This window comes from Poecile atricapillus, chromosome 4 (genome assembly GCF_030490865.1).
Source record: "Poecile atricapillus isolate bPoeAtr1 chromosome 4, bPoeAtr1.hap1, whole genome shotgun sequence".
Lineage (NCBI taxonomy): Eukaryota > Metazoa > Chordata > Aves > Passeriformes > Paridae > Poecile > Poecile atricapillus.
In genome coordinates, this window is record NC_081252.1 from 20,099,516 (window position 1) to 20,117,154 (window position 17,639).

Below are 17,639 nucleotides of genomic sequence, written 5' to 3' on the forward strand. Positions count from 1 at the left end.
GTGCTCTTTCCTGGGAGCACTGCAAAGTCATTCAACAGACAGGAGTCAAGACAGCAGCGAGAAGAGTATCCTCATGAGGAAGCTCTGACAGGATTCCTTTTGACACATGGGAGAACATGAGAGTCCCATCTTCGTTCAGTAATTGCTAAACAAACAGAAATCGGAAATCATTAATGCGACATTGACCCATAAAACACTGATCACTGAGGCCCTGTTCTCCCCTGTGCCATACACAGGGAACAACAGATGCTCCAAGTAAACAGGGTAAGAACAAAACAGTATGGAAATAATGTTGGTTCCTTAACAAATGTCTTACTGTAGTCCATTTATGCTGACTGACACCGGTTGTTCTTTTCAGTTATAACTGTGCAACAAAATCAGACATGTCTCATCTTCCAGTCTTGATACTGAGCTGTTGCTGTTGTTGGTTTTCTTTTGTTGGTCAAGTTATTTAATTTTTCTTTTATTTTTCCTTTTTTTTTTTTCCTTTTTCTTTTTTTTTTTTTTCTTGTTTACATCTACGTTTATCAACACTGATACATTACAGATCTTGTTAGTTATACTTTGAAGTCTGATCATGCAGAACTACAGGCAGGTGCAACTTAGATCTTATTACAGGATGGACATGGCAAGGTGAACAGTTGTTTTTGCTAGTTAAGATCTGGAGCTTTGTTACTGTTGTGGTTTAATGTATACTGGCCATAAGTCCCACTTACCCAATTTACTAAATATACATGATTCTATATGTACACTGAAACTCCCAGCACCCTCCTTTATCAGCCCCTGACCGACTCAGGAGAAGGTCAGAGGTCAACCATATTTAGGCAAACAGCAGCCTTATTGTAAAACTTTTAACAGAAATAGCATGTTGGATTATTACATATTAGTTACAGAGGAAGGAAAAAATAAATCCGTACAACTATTTACATTATAAATATCTTGCTTTCCAGAAGACAAGAATGGCCCTGTTCAGTGAAAATTAGCAAAAGAGACCTGTCTGAAATGATAAGCATGGTAAGGATACATTTATTTCCCAAACTGACTGTGTCTTCCTTCAATATGTGCTTTTCAGCTTTTCCCTCTCAGGTAAAAAGGCACCATTAGCCTCAGTTGAAGTTTTTCAACATTCTTTTGTCGAATCAAACCCTCTTTAAAACTCAAGCTTGCCATAGGCCAACGAGCCTGAACATGCATTAAGTTAAACATTTCACTTCTTGCAATCAATAGTTGATTAAAAAACCCAAACCAACAACAAAAATGAAAGAAAAGTCAGGCCACACTGGCAAGTTCCTAATATACTAAGCAGATTCCACTAAATTCCACTGGACAGGTCGGTTTTCCAGCTCATTGGTGAAGATGACACATTCACCATTCCCCTGCATACCTCAAGCATCTTACTAATTAAGACAATTACATATTCATATAATGTTCAAACCTACTGCACAATGATTTTCTTGTGTGTGTGTGTGTGTGTTTGTGTGAAAAAGATCACCTTGAGCTTGCAATTAGTTAACTGTGTCCTTTGTAAAGTGGTGGAAGTTCAAATAAGCACAGCCATCAGATTCTTGAAGATGTGTGATTATGTTACAATTCCTCTCTTTATCCACACTGGGAACTTGGATCAAGCACGAGTGGAACAGAGGTTCTAAAAATCCATTTGTACACCCTCTCTTTCCTACACACACATATAGAAGCAAAGAAAAAGAAAAGACTAAACATAAATTGTACCACTAGCTCAGACTTTTAAAAGAAAACTAATTGGTCCCTGTAGGTTTTCTTTCATATTGCTCTCCCTGGAAGCACAGTGTTTGCTGCAAAATGCCTTTCTTGTTTGTTTGTTTGTTTTTGCATGTTTGAACTCACAAAAAAATTTAAACTATCAATAAGAATGAAGCAAGAAATATAAATAGATCTGAATGGAAATAAATAGATCTGAAACTGAAATGGTTTTTGATCCTTTGAACTACTGTGAAGCTTGCAATATATATAAGCTAACATTGGTTTCTAGAAATTATTTTGGATTAAAATATTCAAATTCTATTTTAAAATAATTCCAGCATTCAAAGCACTCTTTTAATAAAAAAATTTGGGACATTTTCTAAAAGTGGCCCTCTCAGGCAGTTCTAAAAGTTACTATTAGCATGTTTTTCATGAGAAAATAAATTGTTGGAAAAGAAATCACTGGTGCTCACTGGCAAATTTAGAATACAATCCAAATCAGTTAAGTAGTACTACTTTGAGAAATTCCCTAAAGGCACCACAAGAGATCTAATTTCTTCTGTATTGTTATCCCAGAATTAGAAAGTAAAGCAATATATATGAAGAAAAAGGAATATATATGAATCAAATTGTTTATAAATTTGGAGGAGTGACATAGTGACATGATCATCTGTCTCATGTCACTCATTGGAGGCCAAAGCTGTGCAGGAACTGGTGATTTCCAGAGGAAAACCATCAGTGCGTTGGGGCTTAGAAAACCTGATCAGGCTTTCTGTGGTTTTGTTGTTTGGGTTTTTTGGAGGTTTTTTTTTGACACACTACCATACTTGCACTCCAGTTTAAGTCTGTTTTATGTAATGCAGACTTGCTATGAGTCATGGATCTACTTGTGCCATGGAATTCCAGATTGGAGGGGGGAACATCAACCACAATACAATTCCCATAAATCACAGTGAACAACTCAAATATCTGAACTCTCTGAAAATATATTGTAATGGAATATAGTCAAAACTCACAAAATACTATTGCAGCTACCAAGTAAGTATCTGAAGACTGTTTTCAAAAATATTTTAGATTGAAAACATACATAACCTTGCATCAACTTGTAATAAATCAATGCCTCCTCCTTGTTTAAACTCAGCAGTGAGAAAGAAAATTGAGGGAGAGTCTTTTAAGAGCTGTTCTGATTTCCTTTTTTTTTTTTTTTTTTTTGTCCTCATACTATCCCAAAGTTCTACATCTGGAAAAAACCACAGGGATGTTTTGCAGCAACTTTCTACCATCTCAATGCAGCTAGTGCTCTGAGCAGTCACTGACAGATAATGCTCCTGCCATTTTCCTCACCCTGCTGATGCCTATATACATGACTTAGGTGAGCCACTTGAGACAAAATTTCCTTGGGTATTGAGGCACTTAGGATACCAAGAGGCTCTTAGGTATATTTTCAGAAATGCCAAGGTGTCCAGCTTCCATTCAGGATGATGTAAATTACGCCACTTCTGGCGCAGGCTCACTGATTGCTCCTATGGTGCCTAAATACCTTGGAACATCTGTCATAGATCTTTGGCTTCCCAATTTCCTTCACTTCTGCAGTGGTGGCAATAATGCTTACAACTGCAAACCTCAGAGAATTAAGTCAAAAATGTTGCCAAAGAACTATTTTTAGTAACATGTTAAGCAGAAGTAGGTTTAAAAGATCAGTGGCAAAATTAAGGAAAGTGCCTATCATTATCAAGGTGAACAAAATCTTGGAATAAAGGGGAACAGACTGTAAGAGGACAGTATCAAAACTTCTAGAATCAGAAAAAAGTGGTTTCCCTTAAAACAGCCTCAGAACATCATCACTACGATCCTTTATTCAAGAGCACATGTGCTATTGTAAGGTATCAGCTGACAGCACCTAATTCCTGGCACAAAGCAAAACAAAGGATGCTATTCCTGCTTGATTTTTGCTACTTCAGTTTGGACATACAAGGACCAGAGTTGTAAAGAACTAATGCTTTTCTTCATTGATGGCTTTTTTTTTCTAGTGTCCAATGTGGACAGCTCCAAGTCTCCTTCCCCAGACAGACAGAGCTTCTCATGAAGGAGACTAATTTGAGGACAAAAAGAGATGCAGTAATTCTTTCAGGCCCCATTTCAGCAAGGCACTTAAGCACATGCTGATGTCGATCACTGCTGAGCAAAGGACAAAAGCACACGCTAGTTAAATTTTTGTAAGCATCCTACAGTCTCCATGAGATGTTTGAAGAAGCACTGGTGCTCAGCAGAATCAGGGAATAAAGCTGATTAGGTAACTCCTGTGTTGGGAGTCCATTCAGCACTGACCTAAGGACAACTTTTCTGGTGACTGCTTCTCCACCCTGCACTCATGAACCCAAACAGGACTGAATTATACCATGCGACTAAGAGTACAGATTTGCTTTCCAGAGATGAAACATGGGAGGTGTATAAGTATCTATCTACTATAAATGGTTTCTCTGCTATTTGCTGTGCCATATCTCCATATCACTGGCAATGAACTGGGATTACTCCAAATTTCTACAATCTACACTGGGGATATTTTTGCAGTTTTGCCTCGATGAGACTTAGTTTAGTTTTGTTTAAATAACACACCCAAATGGTGCACACTAAGGAATGTAAAGTAGATACTAGTTACCTGAATATTATTAATATGTATCTATGGTGAATTAAATCTGGAGGTGATATATTTAATTATTGCTAAGAAGTCACCTTTGGTGTTATTGCCTTCATACCTACAGAGCTTTGCTGTTAACCTATCAATACTTTTATGATCATTGGCTTTGGAGTGAGTTACATCACTCAATAATGATCTGATGTTTCATGGCTTAAGAGAGAATATTGCTAAATATATTTAGCAGTAGTAAATTATTGCTTTTAAAATTACTGCTCTGAGTTTTTAGAACATTAATAACCTAATTTTATTCTCAAAAAAAGTTTGATAAAAATCTACCAAAAATACAATCAGGGAAAGACCCCCCACTTCCTACAGCAATTCTGATACAGCTCAGACTTACCAAGTCTGATTTTATTTTATATCCTCTAAAGTTTTATCTCACCTCCTCCCCACCCTGGAGAGTTTTCTTCCCTTTCTTTCCTTTGAACAAAATCTGGCTTGATGCTCATTTTTTTTTCCTACCACAGAATGGAAGGCTTGTAAGTCACCCAATGGAACAGTCCTATTTTGGTAGAGTTTTGAATACAAAAAAATTAGTGAATTTAAAATATCCACTAACATAGTCTAAACAGTTTCTCTCTCTGTCATTTGGAAAAGCATTAGAGTAAGATTTAGCTCATTTCAGTTTACATGGCACACTTTGGTAAAAGGACAGATGACTTGGATTTTAGTTAATTTCCAACTCAGATAATGATGACCTTGCAGTGGAAAATGCCAATTGCTGTTTTGGCTGGAAAAATATTCAATTGTTCTGAGATTCTGTGTGGAATTTTGTCATTCTCTACTAAAAACACTTACTGTTGCTGTTACTTACCGTGGGAAACCCTCTTCCTTGTTACCTGGCAAGTTCAATTTGATATTCAGTCACTGTTGGGCTCTTCAAAGCTTGTCCAAACTGCCCAAGACCCCTGACTGTGACCCTTCCAGCCCAGTGCACAAGCTGATTGATAACCTTGGCTGTTAGAATACAGGAAAACTAGACTCATGCACTCTGTGGTCTTTTCCATGTAACATAGATGCTAAAACTTCCTGGGCAGTCCAATGATTTGTCATGAGGAAATGGACAGCCAAAAGCACCCAGAGAACGCCTGTTCTCTGAGTAGCAGAAGTGCCTGCAAGGAAGTGATGAAAAGAGAAAACAACCTCTAAGCTGCAAACACTCACTGAGAGGGAGTGGGCTGAAAATATCCTTTATAACCTAATCTAATAAAGATCTAGATGTAAAATGAAAACAAGTTGCTACATGTTCTTTTGATCATAGTCTGCTCATTCCCCAACCCTGTCATACCCTCTAATTTACAAGCATACATGTATTTCAAAGTAGCGAGCCTATCTATGACCTAAGATGATAACTCACTCGACATTGACAGAAAAGGTTTCTTACTGATACCTTTCTGGGCTTAGACATGCATAAAACCCCTTCATTCTTGTTCCCTGTACTTGCAAAGATACATGTGCTTCCTTCTAACCCAGTCTTATCTTGGCATATCTGCTCTAAAAATCAGAACAACAAGTCTTAACATTCACAAACTAGCATTTTTCTATGAAGCTCTGTGGCTTCTTCTTTCAATAAAACTGGTTATTATTTCAAAAGATATATATACAACTCTCAGCAGAAATTTGGTGTTACATCTTCAAGTGTCTGAGGGAGCCACAGTTCTGTGTGGTTATTTACACTTCCACAAGTCCTCATACAGTATATGCAACCTCATCAATGAGCAAACAGATAGAATATGTACTGTAAGATCCCATATGTAGTTAAGCAGTTCACCTGGAATGGGCCATTTATAGCTGTGGAGTGCACACTAAGTGCCTGTGCAGAGGTGCAGGCACACACCTGCATGCACTGCCAGGATTCTGTTGGCACATGTGTGTGTATGTGCTGCTTGTGTGTGAGGAAAAATGCATGGAGATCCCTGCCTGCCTCACTGGGCAGATGGCAGAATAGAGAGTGAAGGCAGACACACACTCTATGGTGGAGCGTGGCTACTGCACACCTTGTCATGCCAGTGTGAAAAAGACAGTTGCAGGTTGCTGGTTTTGCAGCCATTCATTTTACATCTTGTGGGGAGGGGGATAGAAAAAGGATTTTTTCAGTTCCTTTTTTCCTTTTCCCCCCCAGTAAGCATCACTGGAAGAAGACCAAAGCAGAGCAAATATAAGTTAAATACACACTTGAGCTTAGCTGCATTACATAACTCTGTAGGAGAAGCAGGCTGAAAAGATTTTTGTTTGCTTGTTTCTTTGTTTGTTTCACTTAAATCTTTGTATTTTATTTCTCTTTCTTTTCATCTCTTAGCTCCCATAATTTTTTCCTCCTAGGTTCCATCATCCTCTGAAGAACGCTGGGTTTCGCAGGCAGGCGGCTAGTCACCTGCAACAACCGAGGGGTCCTGCAGAAGCTTCCAGGCTGCTGTCCGTGTCAGACGCCAGGGTTTGATCCGTGGACATGGATGAGATGTCGTTGACAGATGAGGATGGAGGGAGGCTCTCACTGCTGTTCACTGCTGCACCTGTGCTACGAAAACGAACACCAACGTGATTAAACCCGAAACCCCACAAGGTGTCATGCGTTAAAAAGCAAAGGGTTCTTACCTGGTGGTACACAGACTATTTCACCTAGTGGGAAACCTCAGCAGAAAATGGGCCATACGAACATTAGACATTGGACAATATTTAATATCTTACCAGGAAATTCTGTCCTTCACCAGGCTGCTTTGAAAAGTTATAGCTTATACAGTGTTTGTCACCCCACCTCATTCTAGCCTGCTTGGAGTTCCAAAACACACAAGAGCCAGAGACATGCCAGGATCATACAATGCTTGATCAGAACTGAAACAGACCCCACCTATTCCTCCATATTCTTCTCATAAAATTCCAGTTTCCATAGTGGCAGTCTAATGAGTGGGTGGGATCAAATCAACAGTAGAAATTGAAGAGTGGCTTCTTTCTCTTAGCTAAGGATTAGGTGACTAAGCCCAGGATTTCAGCTGTTGACTGCATTTTTGTGCATCCAAGTTTATCTTGCCTCTCTAAAATTATGACAGTACCAGATATTACACAAAAAGATTTATTTTGACCTTATGAAATGAAGAACCTTCCTGAGATTATCATTAATGCGACTGAACATTCATCAGCCTGAATATTATCAGAAGTTATCTGTCTGATAAATTCAGACAACCAAATGACAAATACAGAGCCATGTAAAGAATGTATTTATTGTGCACCTGTGACTGCTCAACTGTTACTGCTTATTAACCTCAGCTCAAACTAAAGTTCTCAGAGTAGCAAAAATCTGTTTGATTGGTATTTTTTTTCCACTAAACTTTCAGGTGATTTTTTTTTGCTCTTTATACCAAAATTATCACTGTCTTCAGTTTGAGAGGGATACGTTAATTTGCATTAAATATTCATCACAATAAAATGTGTGACTTTGTATGATCTTGCATAGCTAGAAATTACAGGTGGCAATTGACACAGGTCTTTGTTCTGCAGATAGGTGCCATTTCATTCTTCTGTCAGAAAAATGTGCTCAGCCAGCACAGACTTTCATTTCCACTAAATGGCTAGAAATGAACATCTATTACCTAGTAAAACTACGCAACTCATATTCCTAATACAGAGATTAAAAGTTATCTCTACAGCCTAGGCAAAATATATGCTGCTATGGGCTAAAGGAATGGATTTTTGTCACTTTCCAGTTTGCAATAAAAACATTACTTTGAGTAAACAAGCCACCATACCATACCTCCAACCACTATTCTATATTCCTCAGCTTTTTCTTCCCCTTATAGACATCCACTGTAAATATGCTCAAAACAGTTATAGACATGCTCACATTTAGAGCTCCAGATGGGAACAGCTTTCTGCTGTTCTAGTAGTACATTATGGCATCGGAACCAACCTCAAATTAATTTACTCTCCTGATACATTTGGAAAATAAAATAGTCAATTTTGTAAGTGCTGCAAAAAGAGCAATCTTAATGAAGTCTGACTGGTGACTGCAGACAGCAACCATCCATCCTCTTTGCCAGAAAACATGTTTTTCAAAGGGTTATTCACATGTACCTCATCATCCAGTACAATGCTGTTACTTCATGTTTACATGTTATTTAGTCATGTGGCATTTTATAAAAATACTTATCAGTCAAGACAAGTTCATTTATGTGTAGTCAAAATATGACTGAATTAATTTATATTAATGACTAAACAATATATTACCTTTCTAAATGTTTACCATGCTGGGCAGAAGCCTGCCATTAAGTCATGGATACTGTCCCAAGAATCAGATGGAAAGAATTCCAATAGGTTCAATCAACTTTTGATCAAACTATTTGTTTGTGCTTTCTTGGATGAATATGCTCTCAACTTAGCTAGGCAAAATATCTGAAGAAATAGGTGCAGAAATCATACAGGTGAAGATTTTATTACAGTCTGTCTGATTCCGCATCACTGAATTCAAGAGACCCTGCTGTGCTCTTCTCAGCAAGTATCAGTGCAGCCCATGAGTTTGTGGAAATTGCATTTTTTTGGTTATTCTTAGCTTTCAGCACAATTTCACGTGACACAACACACAGACATGATGCTGCAGCCCCAAAGCACCCAAACTCAGAGAGTATCCACAAAAACAAATGAAACCACATTAAATCTCAATGACAGAATTAAAGAGCTCAGCAGCACAAAGCAGGACTTGGGCAGTAACACTCAGAAGCCCAAACAAATGTGTCCCAGTCAGTGAGGAATGCTCCATTTGCTGTGCTCAGCACCTGCCTGGTGCTACAGCAGCTTGCTCCTGGAGGGATGTGTTCCAGGTGAGTGCAGATATGACAGTGGCACACTCGAAAGAGAAAAAGAGCTGCATTTGTGAAGTTGCTGTTAGACAGAAAGCTTCTCACTGGCTGCAGGACTGAGGAAAAGTGCTGAAGGTTAGAGCAGGTGAGAAACAGCTCCTGGGATCTGTTCCTGGCTCTGCCATTGCCTTGACAGCTTCTCTTTTAAAGCACACGTCCGCTTGTGTGCTGTATAGAAGGGATGACTTCCTCAGAGAGCTCCTGGGAAGAGCTATTAAATAGCACCAGTGGACATGCCTCTGAGACTTCAGCTGTGAAGTGATACAGATTTTGGGGTAAAAATCTGAAAGGAGAACTGCAGCTTTTGCAGTTTTAAAAAAGCCCAGTGTCTGTCTTGGGGATCTGCTCAGCTTCTCATAAATTGTGTAAATAACAACTCTTGGTATCGAGTGTTGCAGTGCTTGGCAAGATCATCAGCTGCTTAATTTAGAATCTGCACATGACAAAGAGGGCTGGTAAAAGTGTCCAGTAGTTCCTGGGTCATGGCACCAAAACTGTCCAAATCAGACAGCAAGTAAAAGCCAGGAAAGGAAGAATAAAAAATCCATTTTCATCTAGAAAGGGAATGCTAAAAATAAACTGCACTAAGACCTGTGCTATTTACTATATTCCATACCCAGAAAGACAATTGAAAATGTTATGTATGAAACTACAGCTGGGTAGTAAAGGCTAGGGGAGAGTGTGAGAGAAGGTTAGATAGCATGGACAGAACTTAAGTTTAATTCCATGCTATCTAACCTTCTATACAGCCTTGTATTATTTTTTTTTCTTTTTTAAATTGAAAATTCTGCTGTTTGATAATAACAGAAACACTTTTTTTGGGACAGGCAGAAGTAGCCTCTGCTGGAAACAATTTTTGACACTGTTGATTTTGTTCACTGAACATAAGCGTGAGGGGCAGGTACGTGAATTTCCAAGCTGATATGTTGTACTAACCAATTCTTCACAGAGCAGGAGATTGACATCCTGATACACAGGCACTCTAAGTGGCTCTATCAATGGGCAATTATTATCCCTGGTGCTGTCAACTTCAGCAGTCTGAAGAACTCTGATCAAGTAATCAAGGAAACTAATCTCCAGCTTGCTTGCCATGATTATTGATAGAGCACTAAATCTCAGCTTTCTGAATTCTTTCCAAGAACACCAGCCAACGAGTAAAGTCTCTCTTATTTTCCTTATGCTCAGGACTGATGTTTTACCTCTTTCTTCCATTATTTCATTCAGCTGAAAATTTAAGTCAGGCACACAAAGTGAAGAAAAACAGGAAATCTACTGTTTAATGAAACAGCTTCATCTGAGAGCAGTTTTAAAATACCTTCTGAACTTGTTGGTGCCTAACATTCAAAAAACAGCCAAAGGGAAACAGCAGAAGAAATACTAGGTTAAAAAATGACATTTTGGTATGTCTGAAAATGTTTTATATAAACAATAAAAACCTTCCACACAGCAAAACCAGAATATGAAATAGATAAAGAAATCCTTGGGTAGTTAATTCCTGAAACAAGCAACTACAGTGTTTCTTGATTATAAATCAACCTGCAACCACAAGGGAGAAAAATTTAAGAATGGGGATTTATCAGATAATTTTTAGGGCCACAGATTTCTTTTCAGTGGTGGCACTGTAGTTCGGTTAATTAAATCAGCAAGTTCTGTTCTTTGTTTGCTACTTGGCAAGAATGCAGTGGATTTCTTCCAATATATTACTTCATCCATGTCAAAATCCAGGTGCAGGGCTTGTGCTCCAGCATCACCACCCAGCACTTTATTAACTCCCTCCATTATTGCCAGGTTTCCTCTTTTCCTGTCAATTACTTGTGATACATTCTTGTTCTAACATTACTTTGGCTCAGCAGCAAGCGAGAAATGAGAGTGCAAAAAAAGTATCTCTGAAAATATGCAGAGAACACTGAGTTAAATGATTATACTTTGAGGAAAGGCAGTTTTACTCGTAAATACTGCTGGAACACTGTGTTCAAAATCTGGGCACTTCAAGTTTGCCAGTGAAACTGTACCTTCACAAATATGTATTTCTGTGTACTGGCAGTAACAGTTTTCACTCCTGTGAAAAGACTGCTGCTGTGAATTTGACACAAAAAAAAATTAGTTGTGATTTTTTTGTGACAGGACTTCAGGAGTCAGTGGTTGAAGACAACTTTCCCTTCTCACTGAAGTATCATCAGCCAGCTATTCTAATGTGATTGGACTTTGGAGAGGATAGACTACCAGGTTAGTACCAGACACCTGCATGGGGCTGGTGTGGGGGTCAGGTGTGCAGTGTTGTGTGTCCAACAGATTGATGTGTGCTAACATCAGCAATTTTGCTTCTTCCAGCTAGCAAAGTATTGGTGCAGTTACCCACCCATAATCAGCATGAAAATACTGGTGTAAGAAAAACCTCCACACTCAGAGGAATATAATCTGTAACCACTGACAATACCAGCACAACTATCTCTCAAATTGCAAGAAGACCATTTTTAAATTATTATATTAACATGACACTGGGGTACAATTAATAAAGGTCATTAGAAGAACGGTATCTCATAAAAACTTCTTCACTGGCCTACATAACTGCAAGTGTAGCCCAAGTGCTTCAGCAATCTCCATTCTCTCTTTGCCAGTAGAGAACACACGTCAAAGTTATTCAATGGGGCTGAGTACCTGAAGGAGAAGGCTGTCCTTTTACTACGCCATTTTTAGTCTTTTCTTCAGAATTCATTACTTCTTTGTAGATGAGTTCTGGAAGAGAGAATTGTGACAGTTACTGACAGAGGCCAGTGCCTGTGATCAGGAACAAAACAACTCCCACACCGTGCTGTAGCCCTGAGCTCCCTAAGTCAGCCCTGCCGTGTCTTCCCAAGTCTGACAGCTCTACTCACCTAAGACCTCTCTCTTCCACTCCCCTCCTCTCCTCTCATCTCCTTTTGGAGCTGAATTGAGACAAATGGGATTCAGCCAGAGCAGGAGAATTGTTTGATGCTGCACTATCTAGCATAGAAGCAGCACAAAAATACAGCACCTTTTACTGTGGCTAAAATGCTGATGCATTGCTCTGCTGAACAGTATTCTGTTCTCCAGATGATATCCTCAGATTTCAGTAAAGCACTGGAATCCACACCTCCTGTGTTAACATCAGCCTATGTAGATAATGATAGCCCTCAGAACATTTTCCATATTTTTGCTATGTTTTTGCCATTTTGCCACTAAAATACCCCTTCCCATGTAATTCTAAACTGCAATTACCTTTCCATTCCTCAATTGTATGTTCCCTTTCATCCAGCTGTTTATCATATATCTGAGGAGGAGGCTGCAGGAAAGATACACAGCTGTTTAGACAATTGTCTGTATATTGTAAATAATTAGGAGTAATTACTTAATTAGAGATAATTTCTCCTCTCTCTCTTACAATCCATCCCATACATGCAAAAATATCTGAAACACAACTGAATATTAAGAGGATTAACACTTCTGGAAGTCAACTGTTGTAGAAGAAATCAACATACTTTTCTGTTCTCCTTTCTTTAAAAGGACACATAACTGCAGCTGAAATAAAACCAGGTCAACAGTGTCATTGTGCTTGTACTGAGCCCAGAAACTCCACACCCAAATTGTTTGTACCTTGCAGAGAGGTACTGTCAGAATACCAAACAAATACCCATCTTGATTAATTAATAGTAACATTAACATATTAATTTTAAAGTTGTTCTTTAGATTTGCTGCTATACAGACTTCCCAAAATAACTCAAATTTTTAACTAAGTCTCCCTGCCACAGTTTCTAATCCATATTCCAAATAACCAAAATTTCCAGTACATGTATTTTTAAGTAACTTTACTTTGGGCAGAAAGACTTGTTTATTTGTTTCTTTCTTTCTTTTAGTTGTTGGGAATGTCAGAGATCCTGGAATTTAGTGAGACAAAGGCAGCTCAAAAAAAGTTTCAAGGAGCCTGAACACCTGCTTTCATTGGGCAACTAAGCCATGTGTTAATTGCCTCTCCTGATGTTGGCTGCCAAGTACAGCAGCCAAGGAAGGCAGAAGACTCTCCCTGCTCCTTCCTTCTACCAAGAAGGTAGAAGATATTTCACATCTGAGATAAGAGTACCTAATGAAGTTGGAAACAAGATCCACAGCACTTTCCTTGCTCATATTTATTTCCTCTGACTTCTATCTTGGGCATTTGCCGTTGTGTCCCCTTCAAAACATCTTCCTATTAAATGCGTATTTACCAAGCTGTTTTCTTGAATCACTAAGAATTTAGAATTTTTCTCTCAGGACTCCTACTCCTTCTGTCCATTAAGCCATTTGCATGCTACAAATACAGCTGAAAAAATAATAGCTCAGTGACTTGATTCGAACAAGGATAATTATATGATAGTTGAACTGGACAAATCCACTGAAAAAAGGGAAGTTTCCCCAGAGTGATATTTGTATCAGGGCTGAAGATAAGGGAATTAGGTGAAGTCATGGATTGCCAGTCTCATACCTGAGAAGGTGCTGAGGAAACATGTAATGAATTAAAGTGAGTTCCAGGCCTCAGCATGGGTACCCAAGATTTTGTTATATCAGCAAAGACATGACCCTGTAAGGGTCTGAGTCCCAGACCAATGCAGCTGTTCTCTTATTTGGCATAACAACCCTTCTCATTCCTTTCCAATGAGTCCTGATGCCACCAAGATTGCACAACCTCTCTGGGGATGCTGTGTTCCTGCTGATGGTGCTGTCAGAGAGCTGGATGTTACAAGAGTACAGGTGATCCTCAGCACTGACCACTGGGGTGTGATAAGTGAGCTCCACTCCTGGGCTCCTGTTCAGATGCTCAGCCAGCCGTGGAGCATGCACTTCCTACTGGGCAAAGCAGAGAAAGCTGGCCAGCCCAAGAAAATTGAGGGGCTAGGAATTTACTGGAGCAGCAGGGGAGGTGCTTGGCTGAGCTGCAGCTGAACCACAGTGACAGAACCACCTCTTCTCTGCCAGTTGCAAAGGGGACAGGCAGACCAAGTTGGAGAAGAATGTCCTGAAAGTAGCTCTCTAAAAGCTTCAGGGAGAAGCCTACAAAAAGCATAGGTGAGGGAAAAATTGCTTCAACCAAGTATAAACACTCTTTTTACAACTTCCATAAAAAAACTTGTATTTCTCACCCAGACAGAAATAAGAGAATATTCCGTCACTACTTTAATTCCCAAACACCAGAAGAATTCCAGAATTAAAAGGTACAAGTGATCAGACGCACATACCTGTTCTCAATTCACAAAACCACAGAATCTTTGGCTAATTTCTCTTCTAATTTATTTCAGCTACATCTTCAGGTGGGGTAATTGGTTAATAAAAAATAAGAAAATAATTTCCTAGATAATACACTCTGGAAACAAAGGTGTTTTCCAGGGAGAGAGCCCAGAATAATCTCAGCCATTACTGAGCTGCTATTTTTCTATGGAGTCAAACAAGGGAGAGCAACCAAACTCTCCTTCACACGCTGCAGGATGCCAGAAGCTGCACCTGCACAGCGTTCTACTGCTCTGCCAGTGCTTACATTGCAGATTTTTACTTGTGAGTTAGCAGAACCCACAGCTATGAAACACGGCTCTCGGCAGGGCAGGCATGAGGGAGCCAAGGGTAGCAAATATTCAGGACAGTAGCATGAATAAATCCCTGCTCTTCACAGAGGCAGGGTCTGGAACCTCTGAAGCCTGTGCAGAGCATAGTTGAATGGAGCTCTGCTGAGAGGCCAAGCCAGCACTTCACACTGGGAGAAGTGAAGCTTTCCCATCAAAATTCCCTGAGTCCTCATCTTTTATTGATTCAAGGTGCAGAGATGAGCTGAGAATACTAAAAAGATTTTGAGAATTTATTTTCCCACAATTCTCATTAATTCTTATGTGAACCACAAAGCTTAATACACTGTTATCAGTAGACTGTTATCTCCTCCAGGCCAACCACCCCTTTCCTCCTAACTGGTTTGTTTTGTGGCTTTTTTAAAAACCAATTTCTAAAATTAGAGGGAAGATGGGAGGTTTTTGAAGATAACATGCAAGTATTGCCACAGCAATGGAACAATCAGAGCAGCTGCCATGCCCACGTCCTCCTGGACGCTTGATTTTAGTCTTAGTGCGAAGTTTTGCCTAAAACTGACTTTGCTACCTAAATCAAACATCTTAGAAAATTACTGAGTTCATAATCATTAACATTCCATGTGGATGCAGCTACAGTGTTATAGGCATTGTTATGAATCCTTCATCCTACATGTGCCAACTGAGAGTTACATAGTTTACTCTGTTTAGGTGTTTAAAAAGGGACTGGATGTGGCCCTCAGTGACATGGTTTAGTTGATAAGGTGGTATTAGGGTCATAGGTTAGAGTTGATGAGGTCTTTTCCAGCCTAGTTGGTACTGTGATTCTCTAAGTCTCAGAAGTACAGAGTTCAATTAGCATTTTATCAAGGCAGGGTATGGAACAATCCTATGGGTGGCAGCATCTAGCTTCATTTTAAGGTAGCCATTTTCTCCCCAAAACAGATTGATTTGCAAGCAGTTGCATTGGCAACAATAACAAAGAATAGAATCTATTTTTGGATGTGGAAGCAAAGGAATGAATTATATTTTTCTTGTAGATACTAAAAAAACCCCCTGTTGTTTCAAGGGGTCTTGGCTTTTCCATTTTACATATTGATTTTCAAAATATTTTTGCATCAAATGTAATATTCATTGGACATAATAAAAATTACCAAAAAAACCAACATAAAATATCCACATGGGTCTCTTTTGGGCCAAAAAAACCCCAAACCCAAAAACAAACACACAAACAAACAAAAAAACCCAAAAAACAAATAAGCAAAACCAATCAAAAAACAAACTACAAAGCAAAATACACAAAAGACACAAAATAAACAGCAGTAGACTACTGGATTTGTTAAATACCATTCTAATATCCAGAGAGGGGAAGCTTTTCACTAGAGAAAAAAGCAAAACATATGTTGAAACTGACGTATTCTCACTTTCCCAAAGCAACACAGACTGGTTTGTGTGCCACTGCTAGAAAGCAAAGGGAATGGGCTGAAGCTCACACTCGAGCAAATCCTGCCATCTCTGTCCCTGCCTCTGCAGTGCTAGTGCCAGCACAGTGGAGACCTTGGGATGAGCTGTTTTTAGAGACTTGGCAGAGCAAGGCCTGAGTCTGCATCTGTTCCCAGAATTGCAGGGTCTGGGGCAGTAGTTGTGGAGTGGCACAAGGCAGTGATGGAATTAACAAGATAATGAAGATAAAAGAGGGACTGGAGGATGTAAAAATTAGTAGTATGAGATTAAACATTTTGTTAAAAGCTTAGATACTCATAACAAGTTAATATAAAAATTCCTTGGTCCTTTGCTACATCTAAATTGTGTTATTGATACCATTCATATATTTATTTCTGCAGTGCAAGCCCAAATACACCAGTGTGCTTGTCACAAGAAGTCTGGCATCTCTTTATCTACAAAGTGCTTGGGATTTCACCCTGTATTGCCAAGGGGTTCCACAGAGGGCTAGAGATGGTCTCAGCTATGGATATGGAAGAAGAGATGACTCTGGGCCCATTTGTTCCTTTGAGTTTCTGGAGAGGCTTTTGGAAAACTCCACACATAATGTGCATCAGTGAAATTGTAGCCTGAGCTATTTCTGAGCAGCTGGACTGCAAGGATCCCATGCAGCCGGAGTCAGGATTACTCGGCTACAAACAGACGATTGAACAGCTTGAAGGTACAACAAGCAAGCTGGAAAAAGATTAAGTTTAGTTCAAACAAGAAAAAGAAGAAATGCCTCTTTCTTCTCTAACCACTCCTCTTCATTGACAGTAACAAAGATTTTTGTGGAAGCTGTGTTCAGCTTTCGTAATCAATCAGCTATGAATGGATAGATGTTGTTGACTAGAGGAAATATCTGTGCTTGTGCACAAAGCAGAGCTGCACACTTCTTTTGTGAGACAACAGATGCACACCATCAATCTACAAGCAGAAAACCAAGCCCTATAACTGAGTGCTAAAAACTGTGGCAGCTCATGGAAGACTTTCTATACATCATCTATACACACAGAGCTGAGCAAGACAAAAGAACAGCAGAAAAGATGCACAACCTGACAGCCTTGCTTTTGTCACGTAGTGAAGGTGATACCTTCTTTGAAGCGTGTTTGTCAAGGCCACAGATTTCTCCAAAGTGCTTCTCCATCATAAAGGATGCTTAGCACTCATAGGTAAAATAATAAGAGATGGGTGATTTTTTTTGTTTTTTTTTATTCTGATGAAGTATGGACCTTGAAGTTAATTAAAAAAAATTGTATTTAACACAGATAGTTTATATAGGGCTAAGACAATACAGCAGCAGTTTCTGAGTCCCTGACCTGAGAT

At 39.2% G+C, this 17,639-nt stretch overlaps 1 protein-coding gene across 3 annotated transcripts in view; it reads right to left on the reverse strand.

Moving 5' to 3' along the window:
- Positions 1-6,757: 6,757 nt before the first annotated feature.
- MAPK10 (mitogen-activated protein kinase 10) overlaps positions 6,758-17,639 on the reverse strand; it is a 71,017-nt gene continuing 60,135 nt past the window's right edge. For all 3 annotated transcript variants that reach the window (XM_058837881.1, XM_058837880.1, XM_058837879.1), the window contains exons 10-12: positions 12,508-12,571; positions 11,926-12,003; positions 6,758-6,930 (exon numbers count right to left, since the gene is read on the reverse strand). In XM_058837881.1, coding sequence (XP_058693864.1) covers positions 6,788-6,930; positions 11,926-12,003; positions 12,508-12,571 — 285 coding nt within the window. In that variant the 3' untranslated portion in view covers positions 6,758-6,787. The remainder of the gene's footprint in view (positions 6,931-11,925; positions 12,004-12,507; positions 12,572-17,639) is intronic.